This window comes from Oryza brachyantha, chromosome 6 (genome assembly GCF_000231095.2).
Source record: "Oryza brachyantha chromosome 6, ObraRS2, whole genome shotgun sequence".
NCBI classification, from domain to species: Eukaryota; Viridiplantae; Streptophyta; class Magnoliopsida; order Poales; family Poaceae; genus Oryza; species Oryza brachyantha.
Window position 1 is genome coordinate 2599279 of NC_023168.2, and position 18721 is coordinate 2617999.

General features: G+C 41.3%; 4 protein-coding genes across 5 annotated transcripts; 3 read left to right on the plus strand and 1 right to left on the minus strand.

Moving 5' to 3' along the window:
• Window positions 1–1263: 1263 nt before the first annotated feature.
• LOC102719394 (sulfiredoxin, chloroplastic/mitochondrial) lies at window positions 1264–3543 on the plus strand. Its single transcript, XM_006655780.3, has 5 exons — window positions 1264–1456; window positions 1938–2104; window positions 2824–2857; window positions 2959–3052; window positions 3150–3543. Exons 1-5 carry the CDS (start codon window positions 1306–1308, stop codon window positions 3163–3165), a joined length of 462 nt encoding a protein of 153 aa, XP_006655843.1. The 5' UTR covers window positions 1264–1305; the 3' UTR covers window positions 3166–3543.
• Window positions 3544–4369: 826 nt separating this feature from the next.
• On the plus strand, window positions 4370–7722 carry LOC102714197. Of its 2 annotated transcripts, none has more exons than XM_015837981.2 (4): window positions 4370–4697; window positions 5686–5971; window positions 6188–6304; window positions 6402–7722. In XM_015837981.2, exons 1-4 carry the CDS (start codon window positions 4417–4419, stop codon window positions 7380–7382), a joined length of 1665 nt encoding a protein of 554 aa, XP_015693467.2. In that variant the 5' UTR covers window positions 4370–4416; the 3' UTR covers window positions 7383–7722. The 2 variants fall into 2 exon arrangements, with proteins under 2 accessions (XP_015693467.2, XP_040381170.1); XM_040525236.1 differs by lacking the exon at window positions 4370–4697 and adding an exon at window positions 4718–4788.
• Window positions 7723–8531: 809 nt separating this feature from the next.
• LOC102714471 lies at window positions 8532–14000 on the plus strand. Its single transcript, XM_015838815.2, has 4 exons — window positions 8532–8607; window positions 10087–10378; window positions 10612–10728; window positions 10805–14000. Exons 2-4 carry the CDS (start codon window positions 10094–10096, stop codon window positions 13658–13660), a joined length of 3258 nt encoding a protein of 1085 aa, XP_015694301.1. The 5' UTR covers window positions 8532–8607; window positions 10087–10093; the 3' UTR covers window positions 13661–14000.
• Window positions 14001–14140: 140 nt separating this feature from the next.
• LOC102714746 (vesicle-associated membrane protein 711-like) lies at window positions 14141–17238 on the minus strand. The gene is made up of 4 exons (XM_040525077.1): window positions 16890–17238; window positions 16066–16256; window positions 15525–15688; window positions 14141–14512 (listed from the first exon to the last, which is right to left on the minus strand). Exons 1-4 carry the CDS (start codon window positions 17107–17109, stop codon window positions 14422–14424), a joined length of 666 nt encoding a protein of 221 aa, XP_040381011.1. The 5' UTR covers window positions 17110–17238; the 3' UTR covers window positions 14141–14421.
• Between the last annotated feature and the right edge of the window lie 1483 nt (window positions 17239–18721).

The window sequence follows — 18721 nt, forward strand, 5'->3', positions numbered from 1 at the left end:
GATGCCTTTCCACATGGTTCCAACATTTTTTGGTTTTTTTCCGAACAAATTTCAACAATTTTTTGTAGTTATACCAACTGACACGATGTCACGATGTGCGTATATAAATTGTAGACGTGTTGATGCGATTTCTACGAGGCTTTAAAAGTCTCTGTCCTGCATATATATCTTAGGACGGATTCGCAACGAATAGAACAAATAAATGCAGTACTGACTTTCAAATGGATTTGAAAAAAAATTAATTGTATCAAAACCCAAAATTATAATAAATGTTTTCTCTAAGAAAGTCACTAAATGTGAAGAACACAAGAGTTAAATTATTTTCATAAAAAATAAATCATAGAACAACAAATTATATATACTCTCACCTCAAAAGTCAAAACTTTAAATAGTAGTATTTCTTAAGGGAAAATGTTTTTACTCTATGGTAAAATGGTACTGCTTGCGGAATAAGTTCATTGGAGATCCCTTAAATTGACAACGAGTTTGATTTTGTCCCTGAACCATAATACCAGATACAACATGCTACTCAACTGTCAAAACCGGTGTAGACGAGATCCCTTAGCAGTTTTAGCCGACGTAGTGTCTACGTAGCTGGTTTGACTTGGCTCTCATCCTATGTGACAGTGATGTCGCACTAAAAACAAAAATATAAAATTAAAGAAAATGTGTGTCCTTTACGACGATACCCTCCACCAAATCGACTTCCCCTGGCTCCGGCAAATTCAAGTAGACAGAGAAAAGAGGGGATGAGATGGAGAAAGCGGTGCCCACTACATGTGAGTCCCATTATTTTCTAATTTTATTATTTGACTGTCATGTGGGCCTACATATTTTGTTTTGTTTTTTAAATGTTAAATTTTACTTCATGTGCCACGTCAGATGAAAATCATGTCAAATTAGCCTGTAGGAACCACGTCAGCTAAAATCACGGTCTAAATTACCCGAGACTTACTTTACACCGATTTTAATAGTTAAGAGACTCCTGTTGGAGGACAAAAATCGGATTCTTTGATAAGTTAAAGGACCTCAGATGAACTTATTCTGCTCCCTGCAGTGTCCTCATGGCCGCGTACATTACAGGCCCAAAAAGCCCAATACGGGACAAAAAGCATTCACTAGAACGGCCCAAATATGACCTTGTCTATTTGGGCCGAAATTGAGGCCATGACATCCACATGGGCCACGACAGAAGAAGCCCATGGGAACGAAGGCCCAAATAGCTCCTGTGGTACAGATCGACGCGACGCTCCGACACGCTACGCTACGCTTCGGCTTTCGCTTCTCGGGAGAGAGACCAAAGAAATGGCGGCGAGCGCGAGCTTGGATTTGGCGACGGCCATGGCGTCCGCGGGGCTCCTCCTCCGCGGCCCTGCCGCGCCCGGCGCGGTCTCTCTCCGGGGACGGAGCGGGAAGGGCGGCGGCCTCGCCTTCTCCGCCGCTCCGTCCTCCAACGGTAGGTTCTTGCTCCGGCTCCGCTTCGTCCTTTGCATTTGTTCTTCGCTTTCGTGAGCAGCGGTGTCCGGATTGGAATATCTTTGGATGAGTGATTGGAAGAAAGAACTAGATGAGGTCGATGCAGGTAGTGGATTGCACAGTAGTGGTAAGGTTTGATGCTAGCCAGTGACTCGGTGATGGTTCTATGGAATGGAAGGGTTCAGCACTTCAGCTGAGACATTTCAAGAACAGTGGAATCGTATGGTTGAGGACTTCAGATCTAGTAAATTCAGACAGGGGAAGTTCGATTGTGTGATTGCCTGATTGGAGATTATGATTCATGAATCTGAACAAATAGGATTCGCCTTGTAGTATGTAATGTGCTTGTCCATGGGAAAATTCCTGTCATGGAAATTCTTGTCAATGGGAGAATGGGGGTTGATTTTTGATGTTTGGATTAAGCTGATTGTATGACTTGATGAAAATTTTTCATGATGCAGGTGCAGCTGTTCCATCCTCACTAAATGACTCAGAGAAAAAGGGCCCTGTGGTGATGGAAATTCCATTGGACAGGATTAGGAGGCCACTGATGCGGACGCGCGCCAACGATCCAGCCAAGGTGCAAGAACTCATGGACAGTATCCGTGTCATTGGCCTCCAAGTACCTGTGGGTATCTCTGGTACCTTTATCACATTTCCTGTCCACACAAGCACCACTTGTTTGGTTAATTGATGATCTAGTAATAAAGGATTCTGTTGAATTGAATATTTTGGTTGTAGTTAGTACAGGGTAACTTAGTCATATATGAATTCTAGAGTCATGCTTGTACTGCATGTTCCACCTCTAGTGAATTCACTGAAGCAGAAACGATTTGCTATTAGATTAAATTAAGCAAAATTTACTTTTGCTTAATGTTCGATTGAACTTCATGTCCTCATAAATATAGTTTGTGCCAAAACTGACCTGAACCCACCCCAGTTTGCTTACATGTGGGAAAAGGTAGCTGATTTGAGAATTCTCGTCTTACTTGATGTTTCGTCTGGGGCAATACACATTAAAATACATGAGTATAATGTTTACAAAACAATCTAAACATGCTAGGAGTATGTTTTTATACTTCCATATATTTCACATGCTTATCTAAACTTGTCTGAAAAGAAGGCAAATTGCAGCTTTGACACTGCACAATATTCCCTTTCAAATGAGCTATTCTTGGTTTAGTTGGCACATCCTGCTTGTTATCCGCCAGATCAATCATACTGGAGTTTATAGTTAGGAATTGGGGATCTGAATAACTTGTAGTATACATCACTTGTGTCCAATAACTTGAACCTCTAATATACTTTGTAGTTACACTTATGGGTTCAATTCTTGCATATTTGCAGATTGATGTACTGGAGGTCGATGGAGTCTACTATGGTCAGTAATGCTGATGATCCAAGTCATAAACTCGTGCCTCACCCCTTCGAAACATGGATCAGATTCCTAATGCTGAAAACATTCTCCTGCATTATCTTCAGGCTTTTCTGGATGCCACCGCTATGAGGCTCACCAGCGCCTAGGGCTCCCGACGATCCGCTGCAAAGTCCGTCGAGGAACGAAAGAAACGCTGAGGTGAGCCCATCTTCCTTCAGCCTGGATGGTCTGTTCTTTGCAGGCGCCATATGCGATGAAAAATTTCACGCACTCAAGCTTGAATCGGTTCTTTCAGGCACCATATGCGATGAATGGAGGACTGGATGGTAGGCTGGTAGCTGATGGACAGACTGCTTCAGGCAGAAAGTGTTGATCTGTGCAGCAAAGTGTTCATATGATATTCTCCTCATGTAAATGTTATTCAAACAAACTGGTTCATTACTGAATAGTGATTAGTGAATACTAAATGAAAATTTCAATCTAGAACTTACATGGATCAGGATGAACCCTAACTGATCAAATTTGAAGGGAGTAAATTGGGGTGCTCTATTCAGGTGCTTTATGCAACTACCGCAGTGAAAAAAAAAACACTACCCCAAGTCCAAGTGATGCACCAAACACTCTATACAACACTATGAGGTTTGGAAAATTCAGAATCGGAGTCACCTGCTCCCTACTTCCCATAAAAAACAAACCTCGTGCTGGATATGACACATCTTAGCACTCTCTCCGTTTCGCAATGTAAGACTTTCTAGCATTGTCTAGGTTCATATAGATGCTAATGAATCTAGACATATATATAAATTATATACATTCATTAATAAATGAATTTAGACAAGGTTAGAAAGTTTTACGATATGAAACAGAGGTAGTACTACATATCTTCTCTAAATTCGTTGTACTACTATATATCATATCCATTACTAGAGTTGCTTTTTGTAGGACATAAGAAGTAAAAAATAACATGTCTACTTTTGCTCTCAACTATTGTTCGAGTTCAATTTCGCTCCCTCAACTGCAATACGAAGCACGGATGCTCACTTAACTAGCGAAACCAGTGTAAGTGATAATCTCTCGGTGATTTGGCAGGTGGTTTTTGACGTGGCGCGTTGACCTAATTAAGAAGAGTTTACTACTCTCTCTGTTCTCTCTGTTTCACAATGTAAGATTTTGTAGCCTTGCCTAGATTTATATAAATGCTATTGAATCTATATATATATCAATTGATAAATTTAAACAAGGCTAGAAAAATCTTACAATGTGAAAAGGAGGTAGTAGATTTGAAGAAAATGCTTTGGGCCAGAATAAGATTGGTAGGGCCTTTCTTAGTGGGCCCAATTGGGCTGTACGCAGAGTTAGGCCGAACAGTAAGCTTCACTTTTTATTGGGCCCGGCCCACTAACTAAATGCTTCCTCTTCTTCTTCTCGAAGGCAAAAACCACACTGCGCAAGGCAGCGGCTTCAGGACGCGCGCAGACAGCAAAAACGCGCGAGCGGAGGAGACGGGGATGGCGGCGGAGGCGGAGGCGAAGGAAGGGAGGTGGGAGGCGGAACCGGAGGTGATGGAGGTGGAGATGGGAGTCGGGGGAGCGATGGAGGATGGGGAGATCGAGGGGGGAGTTGATCAGGAGGAGGAGGAGGAGGAGGACAAGGCGGAGGGGAATGGGGACGGGAGGATGGCTGAGGAGGACGGCGTGGGGGACCGGAAGGTGTGGAGGAAGAGGAAGAACAAGCAGCAGCAGCAGGAGCAGCAGCCGCGCACGCCCATCGTGGCGGAGAGCCGTGCCTCGTGGAGGGGCAAAGTCGGGAAGGGGATAGGACGGGGGTTTCACCACCGCCCTTGGTAATGGCCCTAGGCACCACCACTTCCTAGCTCTTGCTTCGATCATCGCGTTCTTGGATTTGGCCAGTGTGGTGTAGTTTATGCTTCCTAGGTGATCCATTCTTTATAAGTTTCTTGCTTTGATTGATGCTCTGCAGTAGAATTGGGTTTGGGTAGCATCTCACTATGCGTTGGTTATTACTGCATCCAGGCCAATTTATGGTGGTTTACTTACTGGTTCTGTAGGATCTTTTAATCTTTATGTAATGCGCCACATTGGGTTGTAGAATTGCAGGTGTCTTCCATTGTGGAGATCAAAAATTGATGCCAATTGAGCACCTTGTATAATGGGTGCATGGTGTGTTTAGTTGCTAACTTGCTATCTTTACAATTTGTTCGTTCGGACTGCATCATGCATATATATGGTATGGTGGTTTAGTACGACTCTACGCATACGAGTTGTGGATTTTTTTTTTCTTTCTGGGAATGAATCGGCACGAGAGTGTGCCCATTTCTTTGAATAGAGAGGATTAGCGCTAGTTGTGGAATTGATGGTGCCTGCATTCACCTTAGGGTAATACAGTAAATAGAAGAGCATTTTTTATTATACATACAAGTCGCATTATTGTATCTAGTTGGATCAAGTGTGAATTTATAGAGCTAGGATCTGACCGTAGTACTGTACACCGTAGTATACGTACTTTCAGTTTTCTGGCAACATCTACTAATTCTGTAGACTGAAAAGCACTAGTACTGCAGCACATGTACTTGATTGATGTTTGTTCCTGTATATAGTTGCTGGAACCTTTTATGCTTTCATTTTGTTATTTTTTACACTGTCGGCTTGGAGCCCTGATCATTGTTGATTTGTTTAAAATTGCCAGTTCTAAATTTGAGTGGATTGCTCAATGTTTCTGGACAATAGCAACTTCAATATGCTTTGACTATACCAGGTCTCTCCGTTAGTGATGCCTTGCACTGTCTCATTATCTTCTCTTTCATTTTAAAGGATTCTGCAACAGTACATGCTGAACAGATTTAACAGACCTGGAGTATACGGTGGTGCCATTATCATCTGCAATCACATGCTTAAGCGGGAGTTCTTCCAGAAGAAACTTTTTGGACTTCCAGGCTATGCTACATCTTTCATAAAGAAGATCAGAGCTGGTATGCTTCTCTTTGTGTTTGAGCATGAGGAAAGAAAACTTTATGGGGTATTTGAAGCTAATTCAGATGGATCACTGAACAATCTTACAAATCCATTTACTTCTTTGAGGAAGCCCCGACCAGCCCAGGTAATTACGCTTTTGTTGGCTTTGTTCTCCTAGTTTCATCTGTCCTTAAGGTCTGGGACCTCTGATTCATGTTCTTTCTGACGTTAAGCTCTTGCTTCGTGATTTACTTTTGGTAAATATTTCTAGCAATGCTATTAGCCGCTTCTTATACAGTTTACAATACAGAGAAATATTGATAAATGCTATTTTATCGTTTGCCTTGTGTCTGAAATTCAGGTTCATTTCAGAAGAGTGTGGTTTTGCAAACCCTTGGTTGAAATTGAGTTTTCTAGTGCCATCAAGGGAAACTGTCTCCAACCCCAAATGTCCTTCTTTGGTATATCATACCAACAGGTTTGCTATGTCAAGTTTCAGGTTTTTTATGTAATTATCTTTGCCCTAGTTTCTCTAGGACCTGCTTACTGCTGATTCAAGGTTTTTCTTAGTACAGGTTTTAAATCTGGTGGACCTGTTTGCTTCAAAGAGGATTGGATTGCAGCCTTACCAGAAACCAAAATCTAGAGTTATATGGGATTACAAAATCTCTCTGGCTCATCCTGGCCGAGAGTTCAGTCCACACACTCGTAACATGACCTCTAGCCGTTCACCTCCCATATTTTGCAAGAACAGATTTTCATTCCCACACAGTTGTTTCATGCAGACCAAACAGAATGCTAAGCATGGTGCTTGCAAGTATGAATCTCCTTTATATGTTCCACTTAAGTCTGTGATATTCAAAGCACCAGATGTCAAAGGAGAGAGCTTAGAGCCAAATGCTGATTATATACCACTTGAGCTAGATGATTGCAAGTCTGACAGTGATGCAGATCTGTCAGATGGTTTGGAAACTATAGGCTTCTATTCAACACTAGAGGGCTGCATCAGCCTTGAGAATCAAGATCTCAAACCTTTTAATGGAAATTTCATTGGGGATGGTGGGCATAATTCACATGTGCTGATTCCAGGGCTCAATTCTGAATGTGGAACAGGTCGAAACAGTGTGCTTTCTCACATTATGAAAGAGAGGCAATCAATCTTGCAGGCCAGGGGAGGCAAGAGGTGCAAACGCAAGGCAATTCTCGAGTTTGATGAACACTCATCCCCAAGGAGATGTACTATGAAAAAGGTTTCATTTAGTTTTTCTGGTGAAGAAATTTCAGTTACTTCTGAGAAATCATTGCACAGGCCTGAATTTATGGAATTAGATAGCAGAAGGGAAGCATCTACTGAAGAAGGAAAGCCAGAAGTTGGTTGCTTGGTTCAAAAGACTTGGAGCAAAGGGGAAGATGTTTCAGCAAAAGTCAAGCTGATGAGCCTTTCCTTGCCTGAAGGAATTGCTGATCATGTCCATAGCTGCTCCAGCAATAGTCGATCACTAGTGACTCAAACAGGTATCAAGTTGACCTACACAGTTCTCACGGACAAGGAATGAAAGTTGAAGAACAACCTTTCAATCGAGGAAATGTAGTAAAGATAGGGTTCATTCACTAGCTAAATATAGTTTTGTTGCACCAATGCTCTCCTTGAGAGGAATTTCTCCGAGGGAACTTCTTGGATAGGTAAATCCTAGGATGGCACCAATATGCTTTCGTCTCACAATGCTTTAGGCCTATTAGCTGATGTAAATATAGCCTCACAGTTATCACAGTTTTCGTCTTCCAATTCAACAAAACTCCAGCATGAGTGCTGTTTTGGATCTGTAAGAGGATCCGAGTACAATGCCTAACTGACATTTATATACTATAGTATTTTGTGGGCACTCTGCTTACTAGATGGGTATCTTCTGCATCTACATATATGTTTTTTGTCTTTCTTTTCTTGTGATGTTCATCTGTGAGTTTGATCATATCATAAAGGCGGTACCGTCAAGCTTGTGAGTTGTGAATATGATTTACCTTGCTTCATGCAGGATAAACTGCTTATGTACAGATCAGGGAATGGCAGGTAGCCACATTCTAATCGTGAATGCGTCGCTGAATCTTTCGCAGTAAAATTTATATGGAAAGAAATTTATGTGAAAAAGACGTAGAATTCCTGGTTTTAAATGGGCTTCAACGAGGGATTTGGGCTCTTCCAATTTAGCCCTAACAGAGAAGGGTCAGTCTGAGCTCTGAACTGAAGCCCATAAGTTTCCAGGGACCAGGTTGTGATTTCAGTTTCTTCCAGGAACCCTTCTGTACGTTGTGGTGTGGCTTGCTTGCTACCGTAGGGTGACTGCATCAAAATTTCATGGTACAATTCATCTGAGAAAATCAATATAGATCAAACTGTAGCCGAGAAAATCAAAATTTTATGGTCATAGCATTTTCAAACAACAGAGATTACGTGCAGTTCCTAACGTGTAGCCGTAATTGAAACTGTATGTGATCTCAATTCCATGTCTACTACTACTTTGCAAAAGCAAAGCTGGAGGGGAGAGAGAAGTTTAGAGAGGGCAGTAAAAGTGGGAAGACTCTGCCATTCTCTGCTCCTCCCAACTGCTCTGCTCCTGCTTTTTACCATCTCCTCCCTCCCTCCCTCCCTTCTCTCCTCAAAAAACCACCACGAAAGAAGCCAAGAACCCCTCATCAACCCCATTCGATAATCTTGATCTCGCCGCCGCCGCATTGCGCGATCAGGCTGCGCGCGACACGCTGCCTCCACTGCCTCCTTGTGTGGTATCGTTCTCTCTTCTCTTCCCACCCTGGATGTGTTTGCGTCCGGTTCTTGGTTGCTCCGTCTGCACTCCGCAGCTTGTGTGTTGCTGTTCATCGCTGCGGTTTCTTTTTCTTGCGTTGCATGATCAGAATGTTGATAGTACCGTGGTTCTTCTCTTTTTCTTTTTGGTTGGATGATTCTGTTCTTGCAGAGGAAAACCCCTCCTCAAATCGTTCTTTAGGAAGGAAATTTGTGTTTCGCCTTTCTTGGCCGCTAAACCCTTGCAAGAACCCAAGAACAAGGATACGCCTAATATTGCGTTTTTTCCCTGAGTTAGTGTGATTTTTGTTTGCCTTTTCTTATGATCTTGGACTCAGTATCGGTAGGAATGCCACGTTTTGCACGAGATCAAACAAGCCCTGTCTTCGAAAATCCAACACTTGGGTTGATGATGGATTGCTTATCTGATTTGATGCGCAGGATGCAGATTATTTCAAACAAAAGCTATCAATGTGTGTTGATATGTGCGCGATATAGAGTTTGGTGACCAACTCATGTGCTTTTTTTTTAAAAAAAATAGAAAATCTCCTGTTGAGCAATCAGCAACCTGCGTTTTATAATTTCCGTTGAGCAAGAGCAACCTGTGTTGTGTCTCACAGTTTGAGGCTCCGAGCTAAGTGGATGGATGCTGCGGGTTTTCTGTCAGATAGCTTGTGTAAAACGTTTGATTTGTGTACACATCAGTTGTTTTCTTGGTGTTGGACATGTTAGAGTTCGGAAGCAAAATAAAAGAAACCCCAATTTTGTGTATATATGTTGAACTTTTCTTGTATATTTTGCAAATTGCAAGTTTGCAAAATTTTGATACTGGCTAGTACACACTGTCAGGGAAAACGCCTTACTTTTAATTTCAGTTCAGACATCTTTTGTGGATACACACAACCCTGCGCGTTTAGTTCTAGGAAAATATACAAGAGGGTTCATCAAAGAAACATAATTATGCAGGATGGTGTGCTCCTTTGTGGTGGAAAATGGGATTTGGTTGCATGAGCCGTGTACACTTCTTTTCTTGCTTTAGTGTTTGGTAATGGTTACTCAACTGGTCGACTGAAAAGAACTATTGCTAAACTGGTGTTTGTGTTCAGTTAATTGCAATATACCTTTTACGTTAATTTGTGTGAATCTCGACATGTATGAATTATGAACTACATACTCTGAGCTGTTATTGTAATTTTATTTCATTTCTCATGCTGAATTACTAAAAGAACAAATTGAGTCTATCTGGAAATTCGTTTGCTTCATAGTTCATGCCACCCCTTTCTGTTTTTATCTGTTTTAGATAATGTTCCTGTTTTTATCTATTATACTTGTAACTTTTGTGTGCAATGACTTCTGCAACAAACAGAGCATGTTCAGAGCCTTTTTTTTTCTCTTTATTTTCAAGTACAAATGTTGAGTCTCCTGACTCTTTTACATTGTCAACATTGCTTGTTATCAAGGATTTTGATGAACTTTTGGATGGGCAAGGCACAGAGCAAGGAGGGTTTAACTTATGATGGCGCAATTTTTCTGTGCAACCGCCTGACCAGGAAGGAGTGCTTTGAGAAAAAGCTTTTTGGTCTTTCTGCTCATTGTGCTGATTTTATACAGACAGTGAAAGTTGGAGCAACATTATTCTTGTATGATGTCGATCAGCATAAACTGCATGGGGTGTTTGAAGCAACTTCAGATGGATCAATGAACATTATTCCCGATGCATTTGTGTCATCAGGAAAGTCGTATCCTTGTCAGGTATAAATACTTCCAAGATTTACCAAAAAATGTCTTTTATTGCAGTCTAGGATATTTTAAAAGTTTAATGGCATGTCTTGGACAATCCACTTGAAACAACCATCCCTATTCACTTTATATTTCACAACTAAATGACTGATTTCTTGCTGTCCCATCACTCACAAATATAGGTCTTCGTGACACATTAGGAGAGTAATACTAATTCTTCTCCTGTGATGTTTCACTAAATCCAGATACGTTTCAAGAGGATCTGGTTTTGCAAGCCATTAATGGAAAGTGAATACCATGATGCGATGCAGACTAAGTTTATGCCAAAAAACAAGTTTAGAAATGGTTTGTCACATCAACAGGTCTGTTCCACAGTCTTCTGGTGTCCTGTTAATTCACTCACATTCTGAGTTATCTAAAGAAGTCTTTCTTATGCAGGTCTTAAAGCTTCTACACCTGTTTTCTTCAAGGAACAGATTACAGCCTCGTCAAAATCAAAATTTACAGGATGATCTTCCAAGAGAGTCTGAAATGTCTTCCCTGGTCAACCTAACCGATATCCAGTCCAGTTCAAACAGCAGTTCACATGGTTCATTCAAAAGCCCCTGTCAAACATGTTCCTCCTCCACTCATGGGGAACGGGCAGCAACCTTGAGTCACAAATTATCTGATCTTATGCCATTAATTCACCGAGGACTGAAACCTGACACTGTTGGTGTAGTTAAGTCCAAGGACAGCTCAAAATTTTCCTTGCACATTGGCACAAATACGGACATTGTCACAGTGCCTGTTAGGCAAGAAGCAATGGATGACAAGTCTAGTGATGACTATATACCACTACCACAGGAGGAAAATGCTTTAGAGAGCATTGATGATCTATCTGATTTGCATGAAGATGAGAGCTACTCTTCAGGATCTCAAGGTACCAGTGACTCACAAGAGCACAGTACCTTCCACCAAGCTTACGCTAGGAAGGAAGATGGATGCTATCCACCAGTGGTAAATTCCAAGCTCCACGCTGATCATGAAGAACGAACAAGTGTGTTTTCTCGACTAATGGGGAAATCTAAAAATTTTGGCCCAAGAAAGAAGTTCAAAGCCAAAGCATTCCCATCAATGAATGCAGTGTCTTTCAGTCACCTTCCTCAAAGGAAAAAACAGTGGAGGAAACAGCATAGCAAGCCATTTCCATGTGATAGAGATGGAATATTGGGTACAAATCAAGATAATAAGATGAGCAGAAATCCAGCGTTGGATTATTCATTTGTTTGGGATGACAGTAAATCTACCAATTCCTTTGGTGGAAAACCAAGCAAGATTCTGACAGGTTTAGGGCCTTCGCTTTGTGAACATGGGAACAAATGGGATATATGTACTAAAGAACACAGCAGATGCAGTGAATTCAAAAGGCTAGTTATTCCTGAAGCTATTAGAAAATTGATCATGCCCTGTGACAAAGAAATGAATGTACCCCCAGTGTTTCCTGATGACAATGAAGTCAATACCGAACAAGAAGTAAATGACTCTTCTTTGGATTTGAAGTGGCATGTTAAGGATGATCAGGATTTCGGTGATGACAGTGAGAATGTTGAAGCAACACGGAAGAAGAGGCGGGTAGCAGATGCATTCTTCTCCCAAGAGGAATATCGAAGTGATACTGCATTGGTTCCTAAAGGCACCAAATATACAGACATGCTGGCGATATCTGATGAAAACTGCAAAGACAAGAGTGTCTGTTTGTCATCTAGGGACACATGTGCTGAGATGGCGAGGGCTTATATGCAAACCAATGTAGTCCTGCAAGACGAACAACAGGGAAACATTCAAGACCATTGCGAAGAAGCTGCAGTTAATTTGAAGACTTGTCTGAATGTTGAAACAAAGAGCCAGGTGGCTTGTGTTAATTTGGAAACCAGAAGACCCTTTCAAGATACACAGAACCAAAGTGTTGGGAGCTGCCATGGAGTGATCAATGGTGATAAAATTTTGCCCCTGGAAAATTCTGAAACCATGGATGTCTTGCCTAATCATGATGAAGATTGTCTATCCAAGAGTACTTTTGTTGGGAATGACAAGCATTTTGCTTCTAATCATCTGGAAGCTAAACTGCCACTGCAGGAGAAACAATCCCCAAGTGTTCAAAGCTTCTGTGAAGTTCTTCATAGTGATGACATGTTGATTCAGGAAGAACCTGATGACATGCTCTCTAAGATCGATGCAGACGGTGGAAAACAAAAGAGAGTGTCATTTGACGAAGCTTATAGCAATGTAAAAGCTTGTTCTCTGGAGACTCATGTGTCGCTGCAAGAAACCCACCAAATGGCTTCAGACCGCTGTGAAATAGTTAATGTTGATCAAGTGTTGGCTTTGGAAAATTCAGTAACCTTGGTTATTCCATCCAAGTGTGATGGAGAATGTGGTATGAACAGTTTATCTCTTGATGAAAATGGTGGCTATGTTACCTCTTATACCGTGCCTCTGGGAAAGGGGCGACATGAAGGCATTCAAAGCTGTGATGAGCCTGTTACCTGTAATACAATGTCATCTCCAGAAAATTCAATGGCCCTTCACACAGTAGAGTCGATTCATGATGAAAATGGAAACAAAGGTAAAAGTTCAGCGACCTGTAGAAGTTTGGGCTCTGATTATATGGAAGAAGCACACCAACTTGTGACTAACTGTTGTGAGGTATCTGCAGCAGTTCCTGAAAGCTCTGGAACTCTTATCAATTTTGCTAAATTCTATGGAGATAGTGTAAACAAGAACAACTTACTGGATGAAACTTCAGAGAATGTGAGCACTGATCATCAGGAAACCAGTATGCTCCCTCGGGATGAACAAAACCACAGTTCTGGTGATATTTCGTCTGCTTTGGAATATTCTGGCTCTGGCACTATGGATAGAAATACAGGTGATGGAGATAGTGAACACAAAAAATTTGATCAGAAAGATGGTGAAACTATATACCCAGTGACAGGAGTCCTGCTGCAAGCAGAGCAACACCAGAAACTTCAAGGTAAACCTGAATCATCGTCCCATGAAAACTCCAATTCAGATTCCTTTGCTGTCTTAGCTGAAGATAGCCGAAGCAAGAGTGGGCTGTCAGCTGATAGAATGGCTACTGATCTTGAAACCAATTCAGAGTCTAGGACGAGTTTCTTCAACAGCTCTTCCTGTGAGTGTGGCGAGAACCTCAGCGCTTCCGCTTCGAGCAGCGAAAATGCGCAGCAGAAGCTCAACGGATCAGCTGTCTCTGCAGAGGTCGCCAGACTCCAACATGATCCTGGAGAATAGAAAGAACAGGGGTGGCCATGCTGAATTGGGCGCGCATTTTGCCATCCTCTGCAGCAGCAGCAGCAGCAGCAGCTGCAGCAGCAGCCTAATTTATTTCTTATTTCTTTACATTTCTTCTTCTTTGAACTCCACAGAGCACCAAACCTTGCAGGGACAGTGAGCCTTATTTTTGTTGCCTTCTGGATGTAAGTTTCTATATATCGGGAAAATTTATGGAGTATATTAAGCATTTCTGCATACTGGAAAAATTTTCTGGAATTATTGTCACCCTAGCTGAGGTTCCGGTGTTTTGTCATATCAATGACATGTTCAAGAATAGAGGCTAATTTTTTCTTCAGTTCATTCCGTTAGTGCCACACTTCAGTTCAGTTTGATTTTCCCACAATTTGTTATCAGTTTTTGACCTGAGGTAGAGAGACGATTATACAATATACAAGTACAGATGAATGGATACACGCACAACAACATGAGAAGTAGCCAGAAAATAAGCACAGCACAGAGGCCCGCAGAATGCAGACGCAGCTGCATCAGCGGTGAAGAATATTGATTATGGTAGAACTCGTATGGCCGTACAACTCCAAAATAGGCGGATTTATGGGGGGCAAAGATCACAACTTTCATTGAGTTTGCACAATCAACACAGCATGATTACACAATAAATAGTAATCTCTACACAAAAAAACACCAACCACGGCCTATTGCAACACCGTTGCAATAGTTCAGCACTCACCGGCACAACCACACACGACATGAATGCCACCCTACCGAATACAAGTAGGCAGGGTGAAGCCATGGCACACATAGACGAGCACAATGTATATTATCACGGTGAGGAGGAATATCAATGCGATCCTGCACAAAGAGTAATGCGGATCATGTTAATTCTGCAGAATGCACATGAAAAAGGATACAATAACAGTCAAGTAAACAGGTCTGAGAATTCGTCAATATAAAGACAAATCGTCTACGTTCTGATGGCTTAGGTATCATTCGCACTTGGCATAGAATCATTATTCAGAGAGTGTAAGCTATGCCATATCACTGCTTGATACAACAAAAGGAAAAGGGGGAAATAGACAGTTGATCCATAACCCCAAAAGTAAAACCAGATTTCAGGAAAAAAAAGAATTGCCTCTTCGGCTCCTTATTTACACACGATATCGTTTTTTACCCTTCCACATGTGCTGATTCAAATTCCAAACCTTACTTTCTTTTAGCTAGAAGATGACTTATGCACGAATCTTTGTTGCGTGAACTACTATTAATTAACTAAAAATACAAGTACAAAATTAAGCAAAATTACAAAACAGAATAATAATTATAGTGACTGATTATTTGTTGCATACAACATATTACCATGGGGGTCATATTTGAAGGAAAAAAACAAAACGGCGTATTTGCAAACGGAAAATAATTTAAGAATAAGACTTTTACATACGTGTTCTTAGTGATCTAAAAGCAAAGTCTAAAAAATAAACTACGATAAAAAAACACCAAAATAAACTCCAAATTAAGGATTGAAAAATCAAATTTTGCGTTATAAGCATAAGTAAAAGCGAAAAGATGGGGGTGCATATCCACAAAGTAGCAGTCATTTCTGCTGCACAAAACAATATGTTGAAACTCTTTTGTTTTACTGCAATGTTTGGCATGATATTCCATCCGTCAATCATAGATGATGTTACTATAAAGGAACAGGACTAAGCTAATTCCATTGCAAATGTAAAATTCAGTGTAAATAAATCCACAAACCAAACAACAGTACCGAAAGATGGTAGCATCTAGCAAAGGAAATACAAAAGAAAAACTCAAGGTGCATGATAACATGTCGTATTAAAATGATCCTTATAGCAAGATGACATACGTGAGTTTAACATTTCTCCACCAGACGGTGTTTCTGAAGCGGCGAGCTTGCCGTTTAAAACGGATTGTATTTCCTTGCATATTTGCAGTCTTGTCGACCAAAAGGTCCAAACGGTCGCCTCTTTCAAGGACTTTATCAATATTGTCGATCATAACATTACGGACCTGCAAGAGGATAATGAAGAGTAAACATTTTCAATGCTGTAACTAATCTCAATGGTATGCTTCTCTGATAGAAGTAACATGCCTCTGTTTTTGTAGTAGTTTTACAAAAAAAAAAGACACAATATTTGGAAATAATAAGCAATGTAAATAAGATGACAAACTTGACAGTTCAAGTACTCTGTGTGTATGTCAAAAAAGAAAAACTCTGTTAATCCATGATCATTGAACTTCTAGCTTACAATATTTGGAAACCCAGCGCATGGTTACTCTAATTTTCAGATAAAATGGTTTATAGGATATAACTTCAGAATATACATGCAATCAAAGTATGATAAGTCATGTTCACACATGAACAACTGAAGAGAAAAGGGCAATACCTGACTGATTTCACCCCTCATGCGATTTATTCTGTCTGCGTTTGGATCATTTGAATAGTAGTCCATTTGCTGACTCAAGACCCTTGAGAACTCATCATTCATGCCATAAGCAAGAGATGTCAATGCAGCACGACCATATGTCTTCACGAACCTTCCATGTATATCCTCAAGGAAGGCAAAGGGGATTCGGCCTAGAAAAGAATGAAATTAATAAGCCGTTATTAAACTATTCACATAATAATACAAAAAAAATTGCTACAAAACATGATGAGACAAAATTGTTGGTAATTAAGCCCCTTTTAGTTTTAGGTGATGTTTAATGTGAAAGCCCACTCAATGCTCAGAGCGCAACCTTCGGGGAAACATATTTATTGTTGATTTCGTCATATTGCTCATTTGCTCTAGATCAGGTCTTGTTGCCTGTCTCAAAAACTTTTGCTGCATCGAATTTCGTTTGATCCCATAATCAACAATCGCAAAAGTGAGGTGTCCGGCCACCAGTGGAAAAAGCTCAATTCGTCAACTCCATGTATTGTCAGATGACAATTGGCCGCCTCTGACTTGCTCAATGAATCCCAACCGTGTTTGTCCCGATCCAATCTACCAGTGACCAATCCCCTGAGACAACCACCCTGCAAGCCAACAGCCATCGGAGACGCGACGCGCATACAGACAAACCCCCCAATTAACTCCGGATCTCCCCGATTCCGCTCGAGCCCCTCAATCCAAGTCCGAATCTCCCGATCGATCGCCGCAAGAGACGTGGCACGGGGGAGAGAGAATCAGAGAAGGAAGGAAGCAGAGAGGGAGGGGGGGGGGCTTACGTCCGGCGGCCTCGTCGGCCATGCAGAGGGCGGTGATGCCGTCGGTGCGCTTGGCGTGGAAGACGTAGCGGTCCTGCGTGTAGGAGACGTGGCTGTCGGCTCCCCCGTCGGGGAGGCGCTCCAGGACCTGGCGCGCCACGGCGCCCGCGTTGGTCGCCGCCGCGCTGTGCTCCGCCAGCACCACCGTGCCGCGCGCCACCAGCGCGTACAGGATCGCCATCCCCCGCCCTCCGCCCGCCTCGCGCACCGATCCCTCTCCCTCCCTCCCTCCCTCCCGCCCCGCCGCCTTGTGCCGTGCGGACGCGGAGACCGAGGCGGAGGCGGAGGCGGAGGAGGACGACGGCGTGGCCGCGTGGGAAAGAGAGAGAGGAGGTAAATAAATTAACAAAGAAAAAAGGAGGAGTAAATATAATAATAAATAAATAGGAATAGGATTATTTGGCGGAGACAGGTTGGCTGGGCTGGCTGGCTGAGTTGTTTAATGTGGGGCCCACCTGGCGGGTTGCGGCTGGGGACGGCGGCACATGTATGGTTTCGCTTGCCGGCGACGGTGGTCGCTCGTTTACCCTGGCAAGTACGCCCATATATAATACTACTGCTGACAGTAGTACTACATTCTGTATATACTCTTTTTAATAAATAGTAACGTGTAAATAGCCATTACTATTGACTAGTACTAGTCTACTGCCGCCTTAGTTTGAAATTACGGGGTATGAACATTTTTAGAGCCAAGAAAATATTTTTTTGTGAATAAAGATTTCATATATGTGTAAACTACAATAAAGCCCTAAATTTTGTTCCAAATTTAAGTTGAAAAAAATTAAGTTTTGGATTATATACATAATCAAAAGGAAAATATAGGGGCGACGATAAAAAAATGACTTAAATACCTCTTATTAAATAAGAAATTTGCATGGAGTGAGAGGTAGTTAGATATAAAACGTATATAGATTTGAATATGAGATGATGGATGTGACAACCCATGCTCCATAAATATATTTTTTGTGGGACAAATTTGAATCTAGAACATAACATTATGGGACAAATGGAATAGTAGATTAAAACACAAAAAATATTTTATGTAGCATAGAAAAGATGATTTAAATTTTCTAGTCATTGTATTGTGAGTACTGTAGAGAAACAAGTACTGGGCACTACTCTTGTAATACAAACATCGTATATGAATTTAATGTTACTCATCTCTTATCATATTTTAGGTGTTGTATAGAAATTATATCTCATATGGTTTTCTTCTATTTCTTTATTTAATCACATGTCAATGTAATCTTTCATCCTCTATGATAACGTATTTAATTCTATGGATATCATTCTAGTTATTGCACCGTGAATATCATTATATTATGTCACGACCCAAACTTTATTTTTTTTTCATGACAGACTGTCGTATCCTTACATACATACCAATAGTATATCTTATATATATACGTGTGTGTATCTATATATATGTGGGGGGTTGGCTCTGCTGAAGTTAAAGTAATAACTGCAAACTATTGCAGTTGGGAGCATCCGGCCGTTCAAATGAAATAACGGGCTAGATTGCCTTCTCTATCTTCCCTTCTTTTCCTTGCTTGCTGAGTTGCTACTCTCTTACAACACAATGCCAACAGAATGTTTACAATTAACTAAATGAAAAGGCTTAATATTGTGTAATTTATCAATAATGAGAGTTCAAATTAGTTTTCCCGAGCTAAAGTGCTAATTTTGCTCTGGCTGGAATGTTTTAAATTACAAAAGATTTTGGTTACTGACATCACTATTTATAATACCATGCACAAAAGCTCTCACCCATCATCCAAAAGTATAATGTTTAT